Genomic DNA, 22,654 nt, shown 5'->3' on the forward strand with positions numbered 1-22,654 from the left:
GTTGAATTTGAAGTGTTTCTCCGGTCTGAAGAACATCTTCCAACCGAAACTCTTCAAATACTGCCCTCCTGATTATAATCGCTCAACCATCGGTGGCCGTGCCTTCAGCTGGCTGGGCCCCTCCCTAAACCTCTCCACCTCTCTTTCTTCCTTTAAGACGCTCCTTAAAACCTCCCTCTTTCACCAACCTGCCCTAATGTCTCCTTATGTGGCTCGATGTCAAATTTTTGTCTTTTGGGATGTTTCACTACCTTGAAGGCACTATATAAATACAAGTTGTTGTTGTTGAAGCAAGGCATTTTATTTTACTAGACAGCTTCCTGAATTCTACAAGCAAGAATAAAATTAACATTTGTAGAACTGGATGCAACAATGAATAGCAAAATTACTGTTTTCTATACTTCACAACAGTGTTGGTTAAGACAAATGTATTAAATTATAATAATGTGAATTATTGCTACAATCACTACATATGAATCTAACTTTTGGGGATCCAACTCTGGATTTCCGGTGAGATTTTAAATAAATAAATATGCTGTTTTTCCAGCTATACACCATCCATCTTCTGCAGATGTTGGGGCCATTGAAATAAAGACTTGCATTATTATAGCATCTTTCACAACCTCAGGACATCCCAAAGCGCTTTACAGCAAATTAAGCATTTTAGAGTCACTGTTGTAATGTTGGAAACGCACCAACCAATTTGTGCACAGCAAGCTCCCACAAACAGCGGTGTGATAATCACCAGATAATTTGTTTTAGGTGTTGGTTCAGAGAAAAATAGTGGCCCCAGGACACCGGGGGTAACTTCCTTGTTCTTCTTTGAAATAGTGGCTTAGGATCTTTTACATCCACCTGAGTGAGCAGACCGGGTCTCAGTTTAACATCTCATCAGAAAGGCATCTCCGACAGTGCAGCACTCCCTCAGCACTGCACTGGGAGGGTCAGGCTAGATTTTTGTGCTCAAGTCTCTGGAGTGGGACTTGAACCCACAACCTTCTGATTCAGAGGTGAGTGTGCTGCCCACTAAGCCTGACACCAAATCACATATAGCAATTGTAACAATGATTTAGATTACTGGACAGAGTGGATTATTTTGCTTTGTCCCAGAAGCAGACTCAGAATAGATCCCATTTGAAGCAAATCATGGACTTGGACAGCTATTGAGTTGACGCCAATACCTTATCTGTATCTGTCTCAAAAGAAAATTATTTAATGTACTCTTGGGTACATGCCAGACGGTTACTGTCTACCAAAGCACCCCAACTTTCAACGGCTATTGAATTAAATCAGAAATGCCGAAGAATTACATCTTGGATAGGATGAGCAACATTAAGTATGATTTTCTTGAACTGCCCCCTGTGGTTTAGAGGGTAATGGCATGGTCGCGTGAAGGGCGGAGCCACACGGACCAGACGGTCAGCTTTTGGCCGACGTGGCGTTGGTTGATCTCTAACTGGAGCAGCAGTTGGGCAGGCCCCTCCGAGCCTCAGTGCCCCTGGACAAGGAAGAGGGAAAAAAATAAATCAGGACAGGTTTCTCCGCTACAGAGTGCTATCCAGTGAGCTCTGTGGGAAGGTACTAAATTATACACACGTGGCGAGGACTGGTGAGTTATACTCTCCCAGCTGAACTCGTCTGGTGGCGTGCATTGTACTTCCTGACCTACACTGGCTCACGGTCCAGCAACACTGGTATTTTTAAATTCTCAGCCTTGCTTTCAAATCCCTTCATGGCCCTCGTCACTCCCCATCTCTGTAACATCCTCCAGCTCCACAACCCTTTGAGATCTCTGCGCTCCTCCAATTCTAGCCTCTTGTGCATCCCTGATTTTCATCGCTCCACCATTGGCGGTCAAGCCTTCAGCTGCCTGGGTCCGAAGAACAGAAGAAATAGGAGCAGGAGTAGGCCATTTGGCTCCTCAAGACTGCTCCGCCATTTAATGAGATCATGGCTGATGTGATCATGAACTCAGCTCCACTTCCCTGCCCGCTCCCCATAACCCTTTTTGCTCAAAAATCTGTTTATCTCCACCTTAAATATATTCAATGACCCAGCCTACACAGCTCTCTGGGGCAGAGAATTCCATAGATTTACAATCCTCAGAAGAAATTCCTCCTCATCTCATTTTTTAATTTTTCTCCATTTAAATTATAATTTGCTTTTCTATTATTTCTGCCAAAGTGGATAACCTCACATTTTCCCACATTATAATCCATCTGCCAAATTTTTGCCCACTCACTTAGCCTGTCTATATCCCTTTGCAGATTTTTTGTGTCCTCCTCATAATTTGCTTTTCCACCCATCTTTGTATCATTAGCAAACTTGGCTACATTACACTCAGTCCCTTAATCCAAGTCATTAATATAGATTGTAAATATTTGAGGCCCCAGCACCGATCCCTGTGGCACCCCACTAGTTACTCTTTGCCAACCAGAAAGTGACCCATTCATCCCGACTCTCTGTTTTCTGTTAGTTAGCCAATCTGCTAACCAATCTCTGGAATTGCTTCCTTAAACCTCTCCACCTATCTCTCTCTCTCCTCCTTGAAGATACTTCCTAAAAACCTGCCTCTTTGACTAAGTTTTTGGTCACCTGTCCAAATAACTCCTGATATGGCTCTGTATCAAATTTTGTTTGAGAACGCTCCGTGAAGTGCCTTGGAATGTTGAAGGCCCTCTATAAACGCAAGTTATTGTTCGAACTGATTTGCTGGATACCAGTCAAACGTAGCAACATCTGGGTTCAGACAATTCTTATTTGCCCCACTGTTCTGCCAACTCTCATGCTTGGTATTTCTTTCACGATCTAAACTAAAGGTCGCCCGAATACAGACCAAAGTCAGGGATGCCAAATATTGGATCGGCATTTGCACTTGCAACCGCTTGGATAGCTCAAGCAACAGCAGCTTCACCCGGCCTCGTCGCCCGTGGGAGGGGCAACCAGCTGGATGGCCGAGCTGTACAAAGTGAATTTAAACCACATTCTGTCTCACTTCAACAAGTGCCAAATACACATTCTGAACTTGGCCGCGAGCTATCTGCTTTTTCTTCTATATTTTAATAATATTTTCAGAAAATATTTCTGCCTCGGGGAAAGTGTTTTTTCTTTCATCTCTCACATCCACAGGATAAATTCACAATTATCCAATTAAAAAGCATCTGCACTGGTTACCCTTTCTAAACAAACAGAAAACATGTGACAGAAAGAACATACAGAGAAAGAGAGCGAGAGAGAGTGAGGGGGGAGGGAGAGGGAGAGGGAGAGGGCGAGGGAGAGGGAGAGGGCGAGGGAGAGGGCGAGGGCGAGGGAGAGGGGGAGGGAGAGGGAGAGGAAGAGGGGGGGGCGAGGGCGAGAGGGGGCAAGGGCAAGAGGGGGCAAGGGCAAGAGGGGACAAGGGCAAGAGGGGACAAGGGCAAGAGGGGGCGAGAGCGAGCGAGACAGCAAGAACGAGAGCGAGCCACGGACAGAGAGCCAGCGCGAGGGACAGAGAGCCAGCGCGAGGGACAGAGAGCCACAGCGAGGGACAGAGAGCCACAGCGAGGGACAGAGAGCCAGCGCGAGGGACAGAGAGCCAGCGCGAGGGACAGAGAGCCAGCGCGAGGGACAGAGAGCCAGCGCGAGGGACAGAGAGCCAGCACGAGGGACAGAGAGCCAGCACGAGGGACAGAGAGCCAGCACGAGGGACAGAGAGCCACAGCGAGGGACAGAGAGCCACAGCGAGGGACAGAGAGCCACAGCGAGGGACAGAGAGCCACAGCGAGGGACAGAGAGCCACAGCGAGGGACAGAGAGCCACAGCGAGGGACAGAGAGCCAGCGCGAGGGACAGAGAGCCAGCGCGAGGGACAGAGAGCCAGCGCGAGGGACAGAGAGCCAGCGCGAGAGACAGAGAGCCACAGCGAGGGACAGAGAGCCAGCGCGAGGGACAGAGAGCCACAGCGAGGGACAGAGAGCCAGCGCGAGGGACAGAGAGCCAGCGCGAGGGACAGAGAGCCAGCGCGAGGGACAGAGAGCCAGCGCGAGGGACAGAGAGCCACAGCGAGGGACAGAGAGCCAGCGCGAGGGACAGAGAGCCAGCGCGAGGGACAGAGAGCCAGCGCGAGGGACAGAGAGCCAGCGCGAGGGACAGAGAGCCAGCGCGAGGGACAGAGAGCCAGCACGAGGGACAGAGAGCCAGCACGAGGGACAGAGAGCCACAGCGAGGGACAGAGAGCCACAGCGAGGGACAGAGAGCCACAGCGAGGGACAGAGAGCCACAGCGAGGGACAGAGAGCCAGCGCGAGGGACAGAGAGCCAGCGCGAGGGACAGAGAGCCAGCGCGAGGGACAGAGAGCCACAGCGAGGGACAGAGAGCCAGCGCGAGGGACAGAGAGCCACAGCGAGGGACAGAGAGCCAGCGCGAGGGACAGAGAGCCAGCGCGAGGGACAGAGAGCCAGCGCGAGGGACAGAGAGCCACAGCGAGGGACAGAGAGCCAGCGCGAGGGACAGAGTGCCACAGCGAGGGACAGAGAGCCACAGCGAGGGACAGACACAGTAGAGAGGGGAAAGAGGAGGTGTGCGAGAGGGAGAGGAGTGAGAGAGGGAAGAAGAGAGACACGAGGGAAGGTTGCAAAGAGAGAACGAATACGGAGAAAGAGAGGAGAGAAGACAAAACAGAAGAGGAGAGAAAAAAAGTTTACACAAACTTCAGGAGAGAAGAAGAATTAATAAATATATGTGCTTGTCATTTTTTAATAAAAGTTTTTTTTTACACTTGGAGTTTTGAGGCTAGTTGTTAAAATATCAGAATGACTGAGCCTCATTAAAGAAAGATAGAAGGATATTGGGGGAAAATTGCGGTCGGAGGTTTCCTTCGGACAAACGCCTCTGACCCGAAAAAAATCTACAAAAGTACCTGGTGGTCCCGGAGGAATGTAGGATTGCGGTCAGAGCCTTCATTCGCTGTGCAGCGCACGGGAACATGTCCTCCAGGTACGCATTCGTATCCTGGAATCACATGGGCCTGGACCACCAATCACAATCTAGAATTCTAATAATGGGAGCTCTGTTTTAATGAGAATACCCCCTAAAACAAGAAGCACAACAAATTTTTTAAAACTCACATTTTTAAAATGAATTGAAATTAAATTAAAAAATTATGGAAAACTTTTTTTTCTTTTAAATGTGTTTTAATAGGGTTAAAAATAAACTTATCTTAATGGACAGGGTCATTAATATAAAAATGAGTGATTAAATCCTTACGCTGGTAAAAGTAAGCTATGCCCCTGCTTTTACCAGGTGTAAGAGTTTGAAAGACATTCGCTGGTCAAATAACCCAATCTCTGCCCCGCGAATGTCCTTCCAGCAGGGCTGCGTTGGAAATTTTGACAGATCACAAAAGCTGGTTCTCGGCACTTGCGCATCGCGCGCCAAGAGCGGGCTTTGGTGAGGCTGTTTCGGATGCGTGCGCACATCGTACGGACCTGGCAAGGAAGCAATTTCCGGCCCAATATTGCACCAACTCTACTCATTCAACAGATATAAAACAAAGGTACATCTCCCACACACAACTCCATCTCAAGTCCATTCTCTGTCTCATCACAACTGAGGAAAGTGGGACATTCAGGATACCAGTGAAACTTCAATATCTGTGAAAAGCTGACTGTCCCAAGAAGTTTTTAATAACTTTGAAGTTCAAAAAAGTTGGCCTTGTATCAGTTGCTGTTATACAGCAATCAGCAGGAAACCCTAAGTGTGGAGGTGACCTTAACACCCAAAACCCAAACCAAGGCTCATACGTCTTGGATTCGGTTACATTGAAAATTTTACGTGAAGCAGCATAATTCAAGGCAATGTAAAATGTGCGTCATACTGGGCCCATTAACCACGGAATCGTGCAGCAGAGAAGAAAGCCATTTGGCCCAACATGCCTGTGCCGGCTCTTTGAAAGAGCGATCCAATTAGTCCCACTCCCCCTGCTCTTTCCCCAGAGCCCTGTAAAGATTTCTCCCTTGCAAGTATTTATCCAATTCCCTTTTGAAAATTACCATTGAATCTGTTTCCACCGCCCTTTCAGGCAGTGCGTTCCAGATCACAACAACTCACTTCATTAAAAAATTCTCATCTCCCCTCTGGTTCTTTTACCAATTATCTTAAATCTGTGTCCTCCGGGTACTGACCCTCCTGTCAGCGGGAACAGTTCCTCCTTATTTACTCAATCAAAATCTTTCAAAATTGTGAACACCTCTGTTGAATCTTCTTTTAACCTTTTCTGCTCGAAGGAGAACAATCCCAGCTTCTCCAGTCTCTCCACATAACTGAGGTCCCTCATAGAAACATAGAAAATAGGTTGGCAGGAGTAGGCCATTTGGCCCGTCGAGCCTGCACCACCATTCAATAAGATCATGGCTGATCATTCACCTCAGTACCCCTTTCCTGTTTTCTCTCCATACCCCTCGATCCCTTTAGCCGTAAGGGCCATATCTAACTCCCTCTTGAATATATCCAATGAACTGGCATCAACAACTCTCTGCGGCAGGGAATTCCACAGGTTAACAACTCTCTGAGTGAAGAAGTTTCTCCTCATCTCAGTCCTAAATGGCCTACCCCTTATCCTAAGATTGTGTCCCCTTGACTTCCCCAACATCGGGAACATTCTTCCCACATCTAACCTGTCCCGTCCCATCAGAATCTTATATGTTTCTATGAGATCCCCTCTCATCCTTCTAAACTCCAGTGTATAAAGGCCCAGTTGATCCAGTCTCTCCTCATACGGAATCAGTCTGGTGAACCTTCGCTACACTCTCTCAATAGCAAGAACGTCCTTCCTCAGATTAGGAAACCAAAACTGAACACAATATTCCAGGTGAGGCCTCACCAAGGCCCTGTACAATTGCAGTAAGACCTCCCTGCTCCTATACTCAAATCCCCTAGCTATGAAGGCCAACATGCCATTTGCCTTCTTCACCGCCTGCTGTACCTGCATGTCAACTTTCAATGACTGATGAACCATGACACCCAGGTCTCGTTGCACCTCCCCTTCTCCTAATCTGCCGCCATTCAGATAATATTCTGCCTTTGTGTTATTGCCTCCAAAGTGGATAACCTCACATTGATCCACATTATACTGCCTCTGCCATGTGTTTGCCCACTCACCTAACCTGTCCAAATCACCCTGCAGTCTCTTAGCATCCTCCTCACAGCTCCCACCACCCAGTTTAGTGACATCTGCAAACTTGGAGATATTACATTTAACTCCTTCACCCAAATCATTAATGTATATTGTCAAGAGCTGGGGTCCCAGCACTGAGCCCTGCGGCACTCCACTAGTCAATGCCTCCCATTCCGAAAGGACCCGTTTATCCCGACTCTCTGCTTCCTGTCTGTCAACCAATTCTCTATCCACGCGAGTATGTTGCCCTCAATACAATGTGCTTTGATTTTGTACACCAATCTCTTATGTGGGACCTTGTCAAAGGCCTTTTGAAAGTCCAAATACACCACATCCACTGGTTCCCCCTTAACTCGACTAGTTACATCCTCAAAAAATTCCAGAAGATTTGTCAAGCATGATTTCCCCTTCATAAATCCATGCTGACTTGGACCGATCCTGTCACTGCTTTCCAAATGCACTGCTATTTCATCCTTAATAATTGATTCCAACATTTTCCCCACTACTGATGTCAGACTAACCAGTCTATAATTACCTGTTTTCTCTCTCCCTCCTTTTTTAAAAAGTGGTGTTACATTAGCTACCCTCCAGTCCATAGGAACTGATCCCGAGTTGATAGACTGTTGGAAAATGATCACCAATGCATCCACTATTTCTAGGGTCACTTCCTTAAGTACTCTGGGATGCAGACAATCAGGCCCCGGGGATTTATCAGCCTTCAATCCCATCAATTTCCCCAACACAATTTTCCGCCTAATAAGGATATCCTTCAGTTCCTCCTTCTCTCTCGACCCTCGGTCCCCTAGTACTTCCGGAAGGTTATTTGTGTCTTCCTTCGTGAAGACAGAACCAAAGTATTTGTTCAATTGGTCTGCCACTTCTTTGTTCCCATTATAAATTCACCTGAGTCCGACTGCAAGGGACCTACGTTTGTCTTCACTAATCTTTTTCTCTTCAGTTGGCAGTTGGCGAGAGGTGGGAGCAGTGTCGGAGCAGCCTATAAAGGCCCAGCGGGAGCTCGAGGGTCAGCGGCAGTTGGTGAGAGGTGGGAGCAGTGTCGGAGCGGCCTATAAAGGCCCAGCGGGAGCTCGAGAGTCAGCGGCAGTTGGTGAGAGGCGGGAGCAGTGTCGGAGCGGCCTAATAAGGCCCAGCGGGAGCTCGAGAGCCAGCGGCAGTTGGTGAGAGGTGGGAGCAGCGTCGGAGCGGCCTATAAAGGCCCAGCGGGAGCTCGAGGGTCAGCGGCAGTTGGTGAGAGGTGGGAGCAGTGTCGGAGCGGCCTATCAAGGCCCAGCGGGAGCTCGAGAGTCAGCAGCAGTTGGTGAGAGGCGGGAGCAGTGTCGGAGCGGCCTATAAAGGCCCAGCGGGAGCTCGAGAGCCAGCGGCAGTTGGTGAGAGGTGGGAGCAGCGTCGGAGCGGCCAATAAAGGCGGACTTGTGCAGCTACAGCGGGAGAGAAAGCAAAATAGAAGTAGAAAGGAATCAAAAGGTGACGTCACAGCCAATGGGGTAAGTGATTGGCTGGTGATTGGTGAGTAGCTTTTCTTTTTATTTTTTATATCAGTAAGTGAACTGTAACATTGTTATTACCAATTTAAGGGTATCTAAGGGTTAAGGCATGGCAGGAGAGATCAGTCACGTGATATGCTCCTCCTGTGCCATGTGGGAACTCAGGGACACTTCCGGTGTCCCTGACGACTACGTGTGTGAGAAGTGTATCCACCTCCAGCTCCTGACGGTCCGCGTTACGGAATTGGAGCTGAGGGTGGATTCACTCTGGAGCATCCACGATGCTGAGAATGACGTGATTATCACGTGTAGTGAGTTGGTCTTACCGCAGGAGTAGGGTCCACAGCCAGATAGGGAATGGAAGACCGGCAGGAAGAGCAGTGCAAGGAAGGTAGTGCAGGGGTCCCCTGTGGTCATCCCCCTCCAAAACAGATACACCGTTTTGAGTACTGTTGGGTTGGATGACTCATCAGGGGAGGGCAGCAGCAGACAAGTTCATGGCACCGTGGCTGGCGCTGCTGCACAGGAGGGCAAGAAAAAGAGTGGGAGCGCGATAGTGATAGGGGATTCAATTGTGATGGGAATAGATAGGCGTTTCTGCGGCCGCAACCGAGACTCCAGGATGGTATGTTGCCTCCCTGGTGCAAGGGTCAAGGATGTCTCGGAGCGGGTGCAGGACATTCTGAAATGGGAGGGAGAACAGCCAGTTGTCGTGGTGCACATTGGTACCAACGACATAGGTAAAAAAAAGGATGAGGTCCTACGAAACGAATTTAAGGAGCTAGGAGCTAAATTAAAAAGTAGGACCTCAAAAGTAGTAATCTCGGGATTGCTACCAGTGCCACGTGCTAGTCAGAGTAGGAATCGCAGGATAGCGCAGATGAATACGTGGCTTGAGCAGTGGTGCAGCAGGGAGGGATTCAAATTCCTGGGGCATTGGAACCGGTTCTGGGGGAGGTGGGACCAGTACAAACCGGACGGTCTGCACCTGGGCAGGACCAGAACCAATGCCTTAGGGGGAGTGTTTGCTAGTGCTGTTGGGGAGGAGTTAAACTAATATGGCAGGGGGATGGGAACCAATGCAGGGAGACAGAGGGAGACAAAAGGGTGGCAGAGGCAGGAGACGGAGGGGAGATGGGGGGGGGGGGTGGGGGGCGGAGAGGCCCGGGGCGGGGAACAGGAAGGGCCACTGTGTGGCAGAATTCTAAAAGGACAAAGGGTGTTAAAAAAACAAGCCTGAAGGCTTTGTGTCTTAATGCAAGGAGTATCCGCAATAAGGTGGATGAATTAACTGTGCAAATAGATGTTAACAAATATGATGTGATTGGGATTACGGAGACGTGGCTCCAGGATGATCAGGGCTGGGAACTCAACATCCAGGGGTATTCAACATTCAGGAAGGATAGAATAAAAGGAAAAGGAGGTGGGGTAGCATTGCTGGTTAAAGAGGAGATTAATGCAATAGTTAGGAAAGACATTAGCTTGGATGATGTGGAATCTATATGGGTAGAGCTGCAGAACACCAAAGGGCAAAAAACGTTAGTGGGAGTTGTGTACAGACCTCCAAACAGTAGTAGTGATGTTGGGGAGGGCATCAAACAGGAAATTAGGGGTGCATGCAATAAAGGTGCAGCAGTTATAATGGGTGACTTTAATATGCACATAGATTGGGCTAACCAAACTGGAAGCAATACGGTGGAGGAGGATTTCCAGGAGTGCATAAGGGATGGTTTTCTAGACCAATATGTCGAGGAACCAACTAGGGGGGAGGCCATCTTAGACTGGGTGTTGTGTAATGAGAGAGGACTAATTAGCAATCTCATTGTGCGAGGCCCCTTGGGGAAGAGTGACCATAATATGGTGGAATTCTGCATTAGGATGGAGAATGATACAGTTAAGTCAGAGACCATGGTCCAGAACTTAAAGAAGGGTAACTTTGAAGGTATGAGGCGTGAATTGGCTAGGATAGATTGGCGAATGATACTTAAGGGGTTGACTGTGGATGGGCAATGGCAGACATTTAGAGACCGCATGGATGAATTACAACAATTGTACATTCCTGTCTGGTGTAAAAATAAAAAAGGGAAGGTGGCTCAACCGTGGCTATCTAGGGAAATCAGGGATAGTATTAAAGCCAAGGAAGTGGCATACAAATTGGCCAGAAATAGCAGCGACCCTGGGGACTGGGAGAAATTTAGAACTCAGCAGAGGAGGACAAAGGGTTTGATTAGGGCAGGGAAAATGGAGTACGAGAAGAAGCTTGCAGGGAACATTAAGGCGGATTGCAAAAGTTTCTATAGGTATGTAAAGAGAAAAAGGTTAGTAAAGACAAACGTAGGTCCCCTGCAGTCAGAATCAGGGGAACAAAGAAATGACAGACCAATTGAACAAGTACTTTGGTTCAGTATTCACTAAGGAGGACACAAACAACCTTCCGGATATAAAAGGGGTCAGAGGGTCTAGTAGGGAGGAGGAACTGAGGGAAATCTTTATTAGTCGGGAAATTGTGTTGGGGAAATTGATGGGATTGAAGGCCGATAAATCCCCAGGGCCTGATGGACTGCATCCCAGAGTACTTAAGGAGGTGGCCTTGGAGATAGCGGATGTATTGACAGTCATTTTCTAACATTCCATTGACTCTGGATCAGTTCCTATGGAGTGGAGGGTAGCCAATGTAACCCCACTTTTTAAAAAAGATGGGAGAGAGATAACAGGGAATTATAGACCGGTCATCCTGACCTCAGTAGTGGGTAAAGTGATGGAATCAATTATTAAGGATGTCATAGTAGCGCATTTGGAAAATGGTGACATGATAGGTCCAAGTCAGCATGGATTTGTGAAGGGGAAATCATGTTTGACAAATCTTCTGGAATTTTTTGAGGATGATTCCAGTAAAGTGGACAAAGGAGAACCAGTTGATGTGGTATATTTGGACTTTCAGAAGGCTTTCAACAAGGTCCCACACAAGAGATTAATGTGCACATGGGATTGGGGGTAGTGTGCTGACGTGGATTGAGAACTGGTTGTCATCGAGGAAGCAAAGAGTAGGAGTAAATGGGGACTTTTCAGAATGGCAGGCAGTGACTAGTGGGGTACCGCAAGGTTCTGTGCTGGGGCCCCAGCTGTTTACATTGTACATTAATGATTTAGACAAGGGGATTAAATGTAGTATCTCCAAATTTGCGGATGACACTAAGTTGGGTGGCAGTGTGAGCTGCGAGGAGGATGTTATGAGGCTGCAGAGTGACTTGGATAGGTTAGGTGAGTGGGCAAATGCATGGCAGATGAAGTATAATGTGGATAAATGTGAGGTTATCCACTTTGGTGGTAAAAACAGAGAGACAGACTATTATCTGAATGGTGACAGATTAGGAAAAGGGAAGGTGCAACGAGACCTGGGTGTCATGGTACATCAGTCATTGAAGGTTAGCATGCAGGTACAGCAGGCGGTTAAGAAAGCAAATGGCATGTTGGCCTTCATAGCGAGGGGATTTGAGTACAGGGGCAGGGAGGTGTTGCTACAGTTGTACAGGGCCTTGGTGAGGCCACACCTGGAGTATTGTGTACAATTTTGGTCTCCTAACTTGAGGAAGGACATTCTTGCTATTGAGGGAGTGCAGCGAAGATTAACCAGACTGATTCCCGGGATGGTGGGACTGACCTATCAAGAAAGACTGGATCAACTGAGCTTGTATTCACTGGAGTTCAGAAGAATGAGAGGGGACCTCATAGAAACGTTTAAAATCCTGACGGGTTTAGACAGGTTAGATGCAGGAAGAATGTTCCCAATGTTGGGGAAGTCCAGAACCAGGGGTCACAGTCTAAGGATAAGGGGTAAGCCATTTAGGACCGAGATGAGGAGAGACTTCTTCACCCAGAGAGTGGTGAACCTGTGGAATTCTCTGCCACAGAAAGTGGTTGGGGCCAATTCACTAAATATATTCAAAAGGAAGTTAGATGAAGTCCTTACTACTCGGGGATCAAGATGTATGGCGAGAAAGCAGGAAGGGGGTACTGAAGTTTCATGTTCAGCCATGAACTCATTGAATGGCGGTGCAGGCTAGAAGGGCTGAATGGCCTGCTCCTGCACCTATTTTCTATATTGCTATGTTTCTATGTTTCACATATCTATATAGAAGCTTTTGCAGTCAATTTTTATGTTCCCAGCAAGCTTCCTCTCGTACTCTATTTTCTCCCTCCAAATCAAACCCTTTGTCCTCCTCTGCTGAATTCTAAATTTCTCCCAGTCCTCAGGTTTGTTGCTTTTTTTTGGCCAATTTATATGCCTCTTCCTTGGATCTAACACTATCCTTAATTTCCCTTGTTAGCCACGGTTGAGCCACCTTCTGTGTTTTATTTTTACTCCAAACAGGGATGTACAATTGTTGAAGTTCATCCATGTGATCTATAAATGTTTGCCATTGCTTATCCACCATCTAAGTATCATTTGCCAGTCTATTCTAGCCAATTCACGCCTCATGCCGTCGAAGTTAGCTTTCCTTAAGTTCAGGACCCTAGTTTCTGAATTAACTGTGTCACTCTCCATCTTAATAAAGAATTCTATCATATTATGGTCACTCTTCCCCAAGGGGCCGCACACAACAAGATTGCTAATTAGTCGCTTCTCATTACACATCACCCAGTCTAGGATGGCCAGCTCTCTAGTTGGTTCCTCGACATATTGGTCGAGAAAACCACCCCTAATACACTCCAGGAAATCCTCCTCCACCGCATTGCTACCAGTTTGGTTAGCCCAATCAATATGTAAATTAAAATCGCGCATGATAACTGCTGTACCTTTATTGCACACAGCCCTTATTTCTTGTTTGATGCTGTCACCAACCTCACTACTACTGTTTGGAGGTCTGTACACAACTCCCACCAGCGTTTTAGAAACATAGAAACATAGAAAATAGGTGCAGGAGTAGGCCATTCGGACATTCTAGCCTGCACCGCCATTCAATGAGTTCATGGCTGAACATGCAACTTCAGTACCCCATTCCTGCTTTCTCACCATACCCCTTGATCCCCCGAGTAGTAAGGACTTCATCTAACTCCTTTTTGAATATATTTAGTGAATTGGCCTCAACAACTTTCTGTGGTAGAGAATTCCACAGGTTCACCACTCTCTGGGTGAAGAAATGCCTCCTCATCTCGGTCCTAAATGACTTACCCCTTATCCTTAGATTGTGTCCCCTGGTTCTGGACTTCCCCAACATTGGGAACATTCTTCCTGCATCTAACCTGTCTAAACCCGTCAGAATTTTAAACGTTTCTATGAGGTCCCCTCTCATTCTTCTGAACTCCAGTGAATACAAGCCCAGTTGATCCAGTCTTTCTTGATAGGTCAGTCCCACCATCCCGGGAATCAGTCTGGTTAATCTTCGCTGCACTCCCTCAATAGCAAGAATGTCCTTCCTCAGGTTAGGAGACCAAAACTGTACACAATACTCCAGGTGTGGCCTCACCAAGGCCCTGTACAACTGTAGCAACACCTCCCTGCCCCTGTACTCAAATCCCCTCGCTATGAAGGCCAACATGCCATTTGCTTTCTTAACCGCCTGCTGTACCTACATGCCAACCTTCAATGACTGATGTACCATGACACCCAGGTCTCGTTGCACCTCCCCTTTTCCTAATCTGTCACCATTCAGATAATAGTCTGTCTCTCTGTTTTTACCACCAAAGTGGATAACCTCACATTTATCCACATTATACTTCATCTGCCATGCATTTGCCCACTCACCTAACCTATCCAAGTCGCTCTGCAGCTTCATGGCATCCTCCTTGCAGCTCACACTGCCACCCAACTTCGTGTCATCCGCAAATTTGGAGATACTACATTTAATCCCCTCGTCTAAATCATTAATGTACAGTGTAAACAGCTGGGGCCCCAGCACAGAACCTTGCGGTACCCCACTAGTCACTGCCTGCCATTCTGAAACGTCCCCATTTACTCCTACTCTTTTCTGCCCTTTGGTATTTCGTAGCTCCACCCATACCGATTCCACATCATCCAAGCCAATGTCCTTCCTTACTGTTGCATTAATTTCCTCTTTAACCAGTAACGCCACCCCGCCTCCTTTTCCTTTCTGTCTATCCTTCCTAAATGTTGAATACTCCTGGAAGTTGAGTTCCCAGCCTTGGTCATCCTGGAGCCATGTCTCTGTGATGCCAATTACATCATATTCATTAATTGCTATCTGTGCAGTTAATTCGTCCACCTTATTCCGAATACTCCTCACATTGAGGCACAGAGCCTTCAGGCTTGTCTTTTTAAACACACTTTGCCCCTTTAGAATTTTGCTGTAATGTGGCCTTTTTTATTTTTTGCCTTGGGTTTCTCTGCCCTCCACTTTTACTATTCTCCTTTCTAGCTTTTGCCTCTGTCTCCCTTTTATTTCCCTCTGCCTCCCTGCATAGGTTCCCATCCCCCTGCCATATTATTTTAACTCCTCCCCAACAGCACTAGCAAACACTCCTCCTTGGACATTGGTTCCGGTCCTGCCCAGGTGCAGACCGTCCGGTTTGTACTGGTCTCACCTACCCAGAACCGGTTCCAATGTCCCAGGAATTTGAATCCTTCCCTTCTGCACCACTCCTCAAGCCACGTATTCATCTGAGCTATCATCCCTAGTCCTATTCTGGTAAATCTCCTCTGCACCCTCCCCAAGGTCTTGACATCCTTCCTAAAGTGCGGTGCCTAAAATTGGACACAATACTCCAGCTGAGGCCTGACCAGTGATTTATAAAAGGTTTAACGTAACTTCCTGGCTTTTGTACTCCATGGCACTATTTATAAAGCCCAGGATCCCAGATGCTTTTTTAAACAGTTGGATCAGCTGGTCCTGCCACCTTTAAAGATTTCTGTACATACAGCCACAAATCTCTCCATTCTCGCATCCCTTTAAATTGTACCATTTTGTTTATATTGCCTCTCCTCATCCTACTTTCCAAAATGCATCACTTCTCACAAATGAGGAGAAAAAAATGCAAATATGTGGGAGATCGAAATAAATTCAGAAACATGCCAGTGAACAAAGCATCGCGATTTTCTTATAATAATTAATTTTATTACGAAGTCCGATGAAAATTGATGAACACTGTCTTTTCAAACTTTTGTCAAATGGCGAAAACTCTGCAGAACATGATTCTTTACTTCAGATAGACATAATGAATTGGAGTTAAAATAGCTATATATTTTTTTAAAAAGGTCGCTTTGTTGCTGTATTGGTCCCCGCTGTATTGAGACAATGGCGAATACAAATAAAAAGTCTACAAACTCTTTCATCCATAAGTCTTACAGGTTATCAGACTACAAGAAATGCTCAGTAAAAAGAGCACTTTAATCATTTGTGGGCTGATTTCAATCATTATTGTTTTCTAAATATTTATACCATCAGTAACTCACCTCTTCTGTCAGCTGTGGCTCAGTGGGTAACCTCTCGCTGGTGAGTCCGAAGATTGTGGGTTCAAGTCACACTCCAGAGACACGAATACAAAAATCTAGGCTGACACTCCCAGTGCAGGGCTGAGGGAGTGCTGCACTGTCGGAGGTGCCATCTTTCGGATGAGACATTAAACCGAGGCCCCATTTGCCCTCTCAGGTGGACGCATAAGGTTCCATGGTCACCATTTCAAAGAAGAACAAAGGAGTTCTCCCTAGTGTCTTAGTCAATATTTATCCTTCAACCAACTTACCTGGTCATCAAGTCATTGCTATTTGTGTGCGCAAACTGGCTGCCTCGTTTCCTACTTTACAGCAGTGACTACACTTCAAAAATACTTCATTGGCTGTAAAGAGTTTTGGGAAATCTTGAGGTTGTGAAAGGCGCTATATAAATCCAAATCTTTCATTACAGTAATATGTATTTACAACTAAGATAGTTTTAGCCTGATTGTGATATAATGGCATGATAATAAAATATTTCAGGCCAGACAAGAGAAATGATGGACATCCCATGGAAGTTTCCAGCACAGAAGGGGGCCATTCAACCCATTGTTCCTGTTGCGACTCTTTGCTACAGCAACTCAAACTTAATCCCACCACACTGGTGCCTCGCATCACCCAGTATCTAAATGTTCAGAAAGAAAGAAGGAAAGAAAGACTTGCATTTCTATAGCGCCTTTCATGACCACCGGACGTCTCAAAGGGTTTCACAGCCAATGAAGTACTTTGAAGCTAATAAATATTGGCTTGCACACCGGGACGCCCCAGCTCTGCCGTGGGATCTTTTACGTCCACCGGAGAGAGCAGACAGGGCCTCGGTTTAACGTCCCATCCGAAAGACGGCACCTCCAACAGTGCAGCACTCTCTCAGTACTGCACTGGAGTGTCAGCCTAGATTTGTGCGCTCAAGTCCCTTAAATGGGATTTGAATCTGCAATTTCTAACTCAGAAGCGAGAGTGCTACCCACTGAGCCTCAGCTGGCACTGACAGATGCAATGGTCTCTGCATCAGCTATGCGGAAATTCCACCAACGTGTCTACGTCCTGATGAAGTCTTTTGCAACCCTTCTCCCTGCCTGCCAAACCCTCACACCTGAAGATCATGTTTCTACACCCAAGTCCAAATGATCCTTCTCAAAATTGGACCCAGCACTTGCCCCTGGGATGCAACATCCCAAACATTCACCCGGCAGAACAACCTTTACCCCTGTGCCTGCACATGGTCTTCATTTCCTGCATAGAATGACATAGAATCCACAATACAATGGTCTGTGTCTCCTCCCACTCGGTTTACTTCATCTCACCCCATCAGTTCCGGGCATTTCTTTCTCGCAAGATGTTAAACTGAGTACCCAACACTAACTACTATTCAGGAGTAATTCACTGGCTATTCCCGGTTAAGCAATGTTACGATTTCAAAATTCTCATCCTTGTTTTCAATTCATTCTGTGACCTCGCCCCTCCTTATTTCTGTAATCTCTTCCAGCGATGTCTGTGCTCCTCTAATTCTGCCCTCTTGAGAATCCCCGATTTTAATCGCTCCACCATCGGTGGCCGTGCCTTCAGCTGCCTGGGCCCTAAGCTCTGAAGTTCCCTCCCTAAACCCCTCCACCTCTCTCTGCTCCTTTAAGATGCTCCTTAAAACCTACCTCTTTGACCAAGTCAAATTTTTTCTTCTCATAATATCCCTGTGAAGCGCCTTGGGACGTTTCACTATGTTAAAGGCGCTATATAAATACAAGTTGTAGTTGTTGTTAGCTGTGAAGTGCTTTGGGGTGTGCTGAGGATGCGATTGGTTTGCTGAATTTGCTCGGCAACTCAAGTTAGACACAATTACAGAAAAGGTAGAAAAAAACCTTCACGTCTCTCCCATGCAAATCCAGCACACAGGATCAGGACAAACAAGAGAATGTTTAGCCGTGTGTCACTATAACTCTCTGAGCGAATAGAAAGTAGGGCCAGAACTGGGCACAGCCTTATCGTTTTTTCATATGCTCTCCCTCAGAATTAGATGGGAAGTGCAAGTTTACAGGTTTCTATTGTAACGCCAACAATTCTACAACTGAAAGAGAAATCCTGTCAGGATACTGTGGCTCCTTGATGTGAAGGAAGGATGCAGAGCTTTGTCCTTGAACCTTTCCAAGCTGCTCAAACTCACAGGTGAAATTTCAGCATTTTAGGGACACATGTAAACACAAAACTTTTATGATTTCCTCTCGCGTCCACTTTAAAAAGCAACCGTGTGGCTGACAAGGGGAAGTTTAGAGAGAATATGGTAAACATTTATCGCAATGAACCCTGCGATTAAATGACAGGACTTTCAGATATATAGCGCCTTTCAAGACCTCAGAACATCCCAAGGCGCTTTTCAGTCAATGAAGTACTTTTTGAAGTGTGGTCACTGTAGTGTGGGAAACGCGGCAGCCAATTCAGGCACAGCAAGCTCCCACAAACAGTACTGAGATAATGACCAGACAATCTGTTTTTTGGTGATGTGGACTGAGGAATAAATATCGGTCAGGACACCGGGGAGAACTCCCCAACTCTTCTTTGAATAGTGGCCGTGGGATCTTACGAGAGGGATCCTACGGTTGAACTTCTCTGTCAGAACTATCTTGTGAACGAAGGCGAGAGCGTTACCAACTGAGCCATGGTTGATAGCCACCAAAGTGTTGGACCCGGTGTTGAGCTTTTGCCAGTAAATATTAGCAGCACGGGGGCTAAGCACGTTCAGCGCGCACGGTCTCCTCCAAAACACAACACCTCTTCTAAAAGCCTAAATTAAAAGTATGTAGATGCAGTGTAGATAGAAGCCGGCAGCAACGTTTACTTGTCACGACTCCAACTCCTTGCCACAAGCAGACTTGATTTCAGGAAAACAAACCATGAAAGTAACCCTTTCTTCAGAACACTAAATTGTGTCTCTGGTTACTTCTTGCAAATAAGCTTTCATACTGAAAGCCCTACAATACCAGCCGTACAGAACAGACGGGCAAGCAAAAATCCACTCATGACACAAGAACATAAGAATTAGGAGCAGGAGCAGGGGCCAAACAGCCCCTCGAGCCTGCTCCTTTATCAGTGGGATCATGGCTGATCTTCGACCTCAACTCCACCTTCCCGCCCGATCCCCATATCCCTGGATTCCCCTACAATCCAAAAATCAATCAATCACAGCTTTGAATATTCTGGGCATCCAAAGCTAGAGAATTCCAAATATTCACAAGCCTCTGAGAGAAGGAATTCTTCCTCAACTCAGCCCCTTATCCTGAGACTATGCCCCCTAGTTTTAGACTCTCCAGCCAGGGGAAACAGCCTCTCAGCTTTTACCCTGTCAAGCCCCCTCAGAATCTTGTGCGTTTCAATGAGATCACTTCTCATTTTTCCAAATTCCAGAGAGTATAGGCCCAATCTACTCAATCTCTCCTCATAGCACAGCCTTCTCATCCCAGGGATCAATCTCGTGAACTTATGAACCAATCTAATGACGAACAAACCTCCGTACGCCATCCATCACGGATTTGGTACGAGAACAACATAAACAGACATCCTTCAGCAATGGTTTGCAACCTTACAGTTAACCTTTGACCCACACACAGCCTCGACAGCAAAATATACTTTGTGAAACAGGAAATTTTGACACTAATACATTTCCATCAGCAGGAGACAAAGACCAACTCATCACTGGCAACTGACTGAAGAAAGATTTCTGAGCACGGCAACTAACTGTTTTATTTGATCCCAAGAACTTTGGCACATCAACCTTTCCTTCCATTAGATCAGTCTGCAAACCTTTTACTATCCAAAAGGAAATAATTAAAATGATAATTACGCTATAATTAAGAGCTGAGCATAACTCTCCGACATATTCAAGTAGTGATAGTGCATGTTGTGACCATTTGGTTTTCTACAATTCAATGCTGCTGGAAAAAAAAGTAACAAATCGTTACATATCAATCCCAGTTCAATAAGAGTGCTAGATTGCAATTTTTCAGTCTCTCTCAGCTATCTGAATATAATTGGTTAATTAATAGAGTTCAGTCCAAGAGTAAGGAAGTCTTGCTGCAATTATACAGGGCTTTGATGAGACCACTCCTGGAGTAGTGTGTACAGTTTTGGTCTCCTTATCGAAGGAAGGAAATACAGGGAGTGCATCAAAGGGTCACTGGACTGATCACTGGGATGAGAGAGTTGTTCAATGAGGAGTGAATGAGTAGATTGGGCCTATACTCTCTGGAGTTTAGAAGAACGAGAGATGATCTCATTGAAAGATTCTGAGGGGGATTGACAGGATAGATGCTGAGAGGTAGTTTCCCCTGGCTCGAGAGTAGAGAACTAGGGGGCATAATCTGAGGATAAGGGGTCGGCCATTTAGGACTGAGCTAAGGAGGAACTTCTTCACTCAAAGGGTTGTGAATCTTTGGAATTCTCTACCCCAGAAGGCAGTGGATGCTTAGTCATTGAGTATATTCGAGGTCGAGATGGATAGATTTTTGGAGACAAAGGGAATCGAGGGACATGGGGATCGGGCAGCAAAGTGAAGTTGAGGTAGGAGATCAGAGATTATCTCATTGAATGGCAGAGCAGGCTCGAGGGATCGAATGGCCTACTCTCGCTTCTAATTCTTATGTTCTTGAGCTTGGCTTCGTTGGTTCCTAAACAAATGAACAGGAGGAAGCCATTCAGCCCCTTGAGCCTGTTCCGCATTCAATTAGATCACAGCTGATCTATATCTTAACTCCATCTACCCGCCTTGGTTCCGTAACCTCCATTTTGAAATTTTCAATTGCCCCCCAGCCTCAACAGCTTTTTGAGAGAGAGAGAGAGTTCCAGATTTCCACTTCCCTTTGTGTGAAGAAATGCTTCCTGACATCACCCTGGAGCAGCCTGGCTCTAATTTTAAGATTATGCCCCCTTGTTCTGGTCTCCCACCAGAGGAAATAGTTTCTCTCTATCCATCCGATCAAATCCTTTAAATCATCTCAAACACCTCAATTAGATCACCCCTTAATCTTTTAGCCCCGGAATCAGTCTGGTAAACCGACACTGCACTCCCTCCAAGGCCAATATATCATTCCCGAGGTACGGTGCCCAGAACTGAAGGCAATGCTCTATTCAAACAAAAGTGGAAAAAAACTTCAAACATTCTTAATCGAATATTATAGTCCACCATGACATGACTCACCTGGAAATCTTCATTTGGAAAAAGCAGCATGTCCCGTAAAGGATCACTGATAATCTGTGCTTTCTTCTGCAGTAAGACATTTTCATAATCTATTGGCTCAATGTCCTTTGGTTTAGCCTACAAAGAAAACACAAAGACAATTTGAGTCTAAGAGTTCATACTTTTCTTATATTGTCAAGTACTTAATATCCAAACTTTTCAATTATTCGTCAACACTTAGAAGGAGCTACAGTCCTTCATGGGGCATTGGTGACAGACAACTAATGTTGGGGGATCTGTCACCAATAATCTGCCCACAGAGTTATTAATACAACAGCAAGTTGCATTGATAGAACACCTTTAACGGAGTAAAACGCCCCGAGGTACTTCACAGGAGCGTTATCAAGCAAAGTTTGACACCGAGCCACATAAGGAGATATTAGATGGTGACCAAAAGCTTATTCAAAGAGGTAGGTTTTAAGAAGCATCTTAGAGGAGGAGAGAGAGAGGTAGAGAGGTGGAGAGGATTGGAGAGGGAACTACAGAGCTTGGGGCCTCGGCAGCTGAAGGCACGGCCTCCAATGGTGCAGCGACTAAAATCAGGGATGCTCAAGAGGCCAGAATTGGAGGAGCGCAGAGATCTCGGAGGGTTGTAGGGCTGGAGGAGGTTGTGGTGACAGGGAGGGGGCAAGGCCATGGAGGGATTTGAACACAAGGATTGAGAATTTTTTAATCACAGGTGTTGCTGGTCCAGGAGCCAATGTAGATCAGCCAGCACAGGCGCGATGGGTGAATAAGACTTACTAAGTCAGCCAAGGTGACCACTTTGAACATTGTAACTGCACATTCCTGCTGATGTGAAGTCCAGCCGAATTGCACTGGCAGTGCAGACATCAGCGACAGAAGTGGTTTCATTTGTCTGCTGGATTGACTGACACAACTTTATATTTAAAAGGAGGAAGAGGAGATTTTGGGGATTGATCCCCAATTCTAAGAAGACTTTTCCAACCGTAATTTCAACAACAACCTGCGTTTATACATCACCTTTAAGACATAAGAATCAGGAGCAGGAGGAGGCCACCCGAGCCTACTCCACCATTTAATATGATCATGGCTGCTCTTCGACCTCAACTCCAGCTTCCTGCACTATCCCCATATCCCTTGATTCCCTTACTATCCCTCAACATAGTAAAACGTGCCAAGTTGCTTTCAGGGAGATAGAGGACATGGAAAAAAACATAAGAAAAAACAAACTAAAGCCTTGCATTTATACAGTGCCTTTCATTACCTCAGGACGTCCCAAAGTGCTTTACAGCCAATGAAGTATTCTATGAAGTGTAGTCACTGTTATTATGTAGGAAACAGGGGTTGCCGATTTGTGTA

General features: G+C 46.3%; 1 protein-coding gene across 5 annotated transcripts in view; it reads right to left on the bottom strand.

The window, feature by feature from the left end:
- Positions 1 to 22,654, bottom strand: part of LOC139274972 (dedicator of cytokinesis protein 9-like) — a 455,604-nt gene that overhangs the window by 284,880 nt on the left and 148,070 nt on the right. For all 5 annotated transcript variants that reach the window (XM_070891774.1, XM_070891771.1, XM_070891772.1 and 2 more), the window contains one exon: positions 21,293 to 21,409. In XM_070891774.1, the coding sequence (XP_070747875.1) occupies positions 21,293 to 21,409 (117 nt within the window). The remainder of the gene's footprint in view (positions 1 to 21,292; positions 21,410 to 22,654) is intronic.

The sequence above is a fragment of the Pristiophorus japonicus genome, chromosome 10, assembly GCF_044704955.1.
Source record: "Pristiophorus japonicus isolate sPriJap1 chromosome 10, sPriJap1.hap1, whole genome shotgun sequence".
Lineage (NCBI taxonomy): Eukaryota > Metazoa > Chordata > Chondrichthyes > Pristiophoridae > Pristiophorus > Pristiophorus japonicus.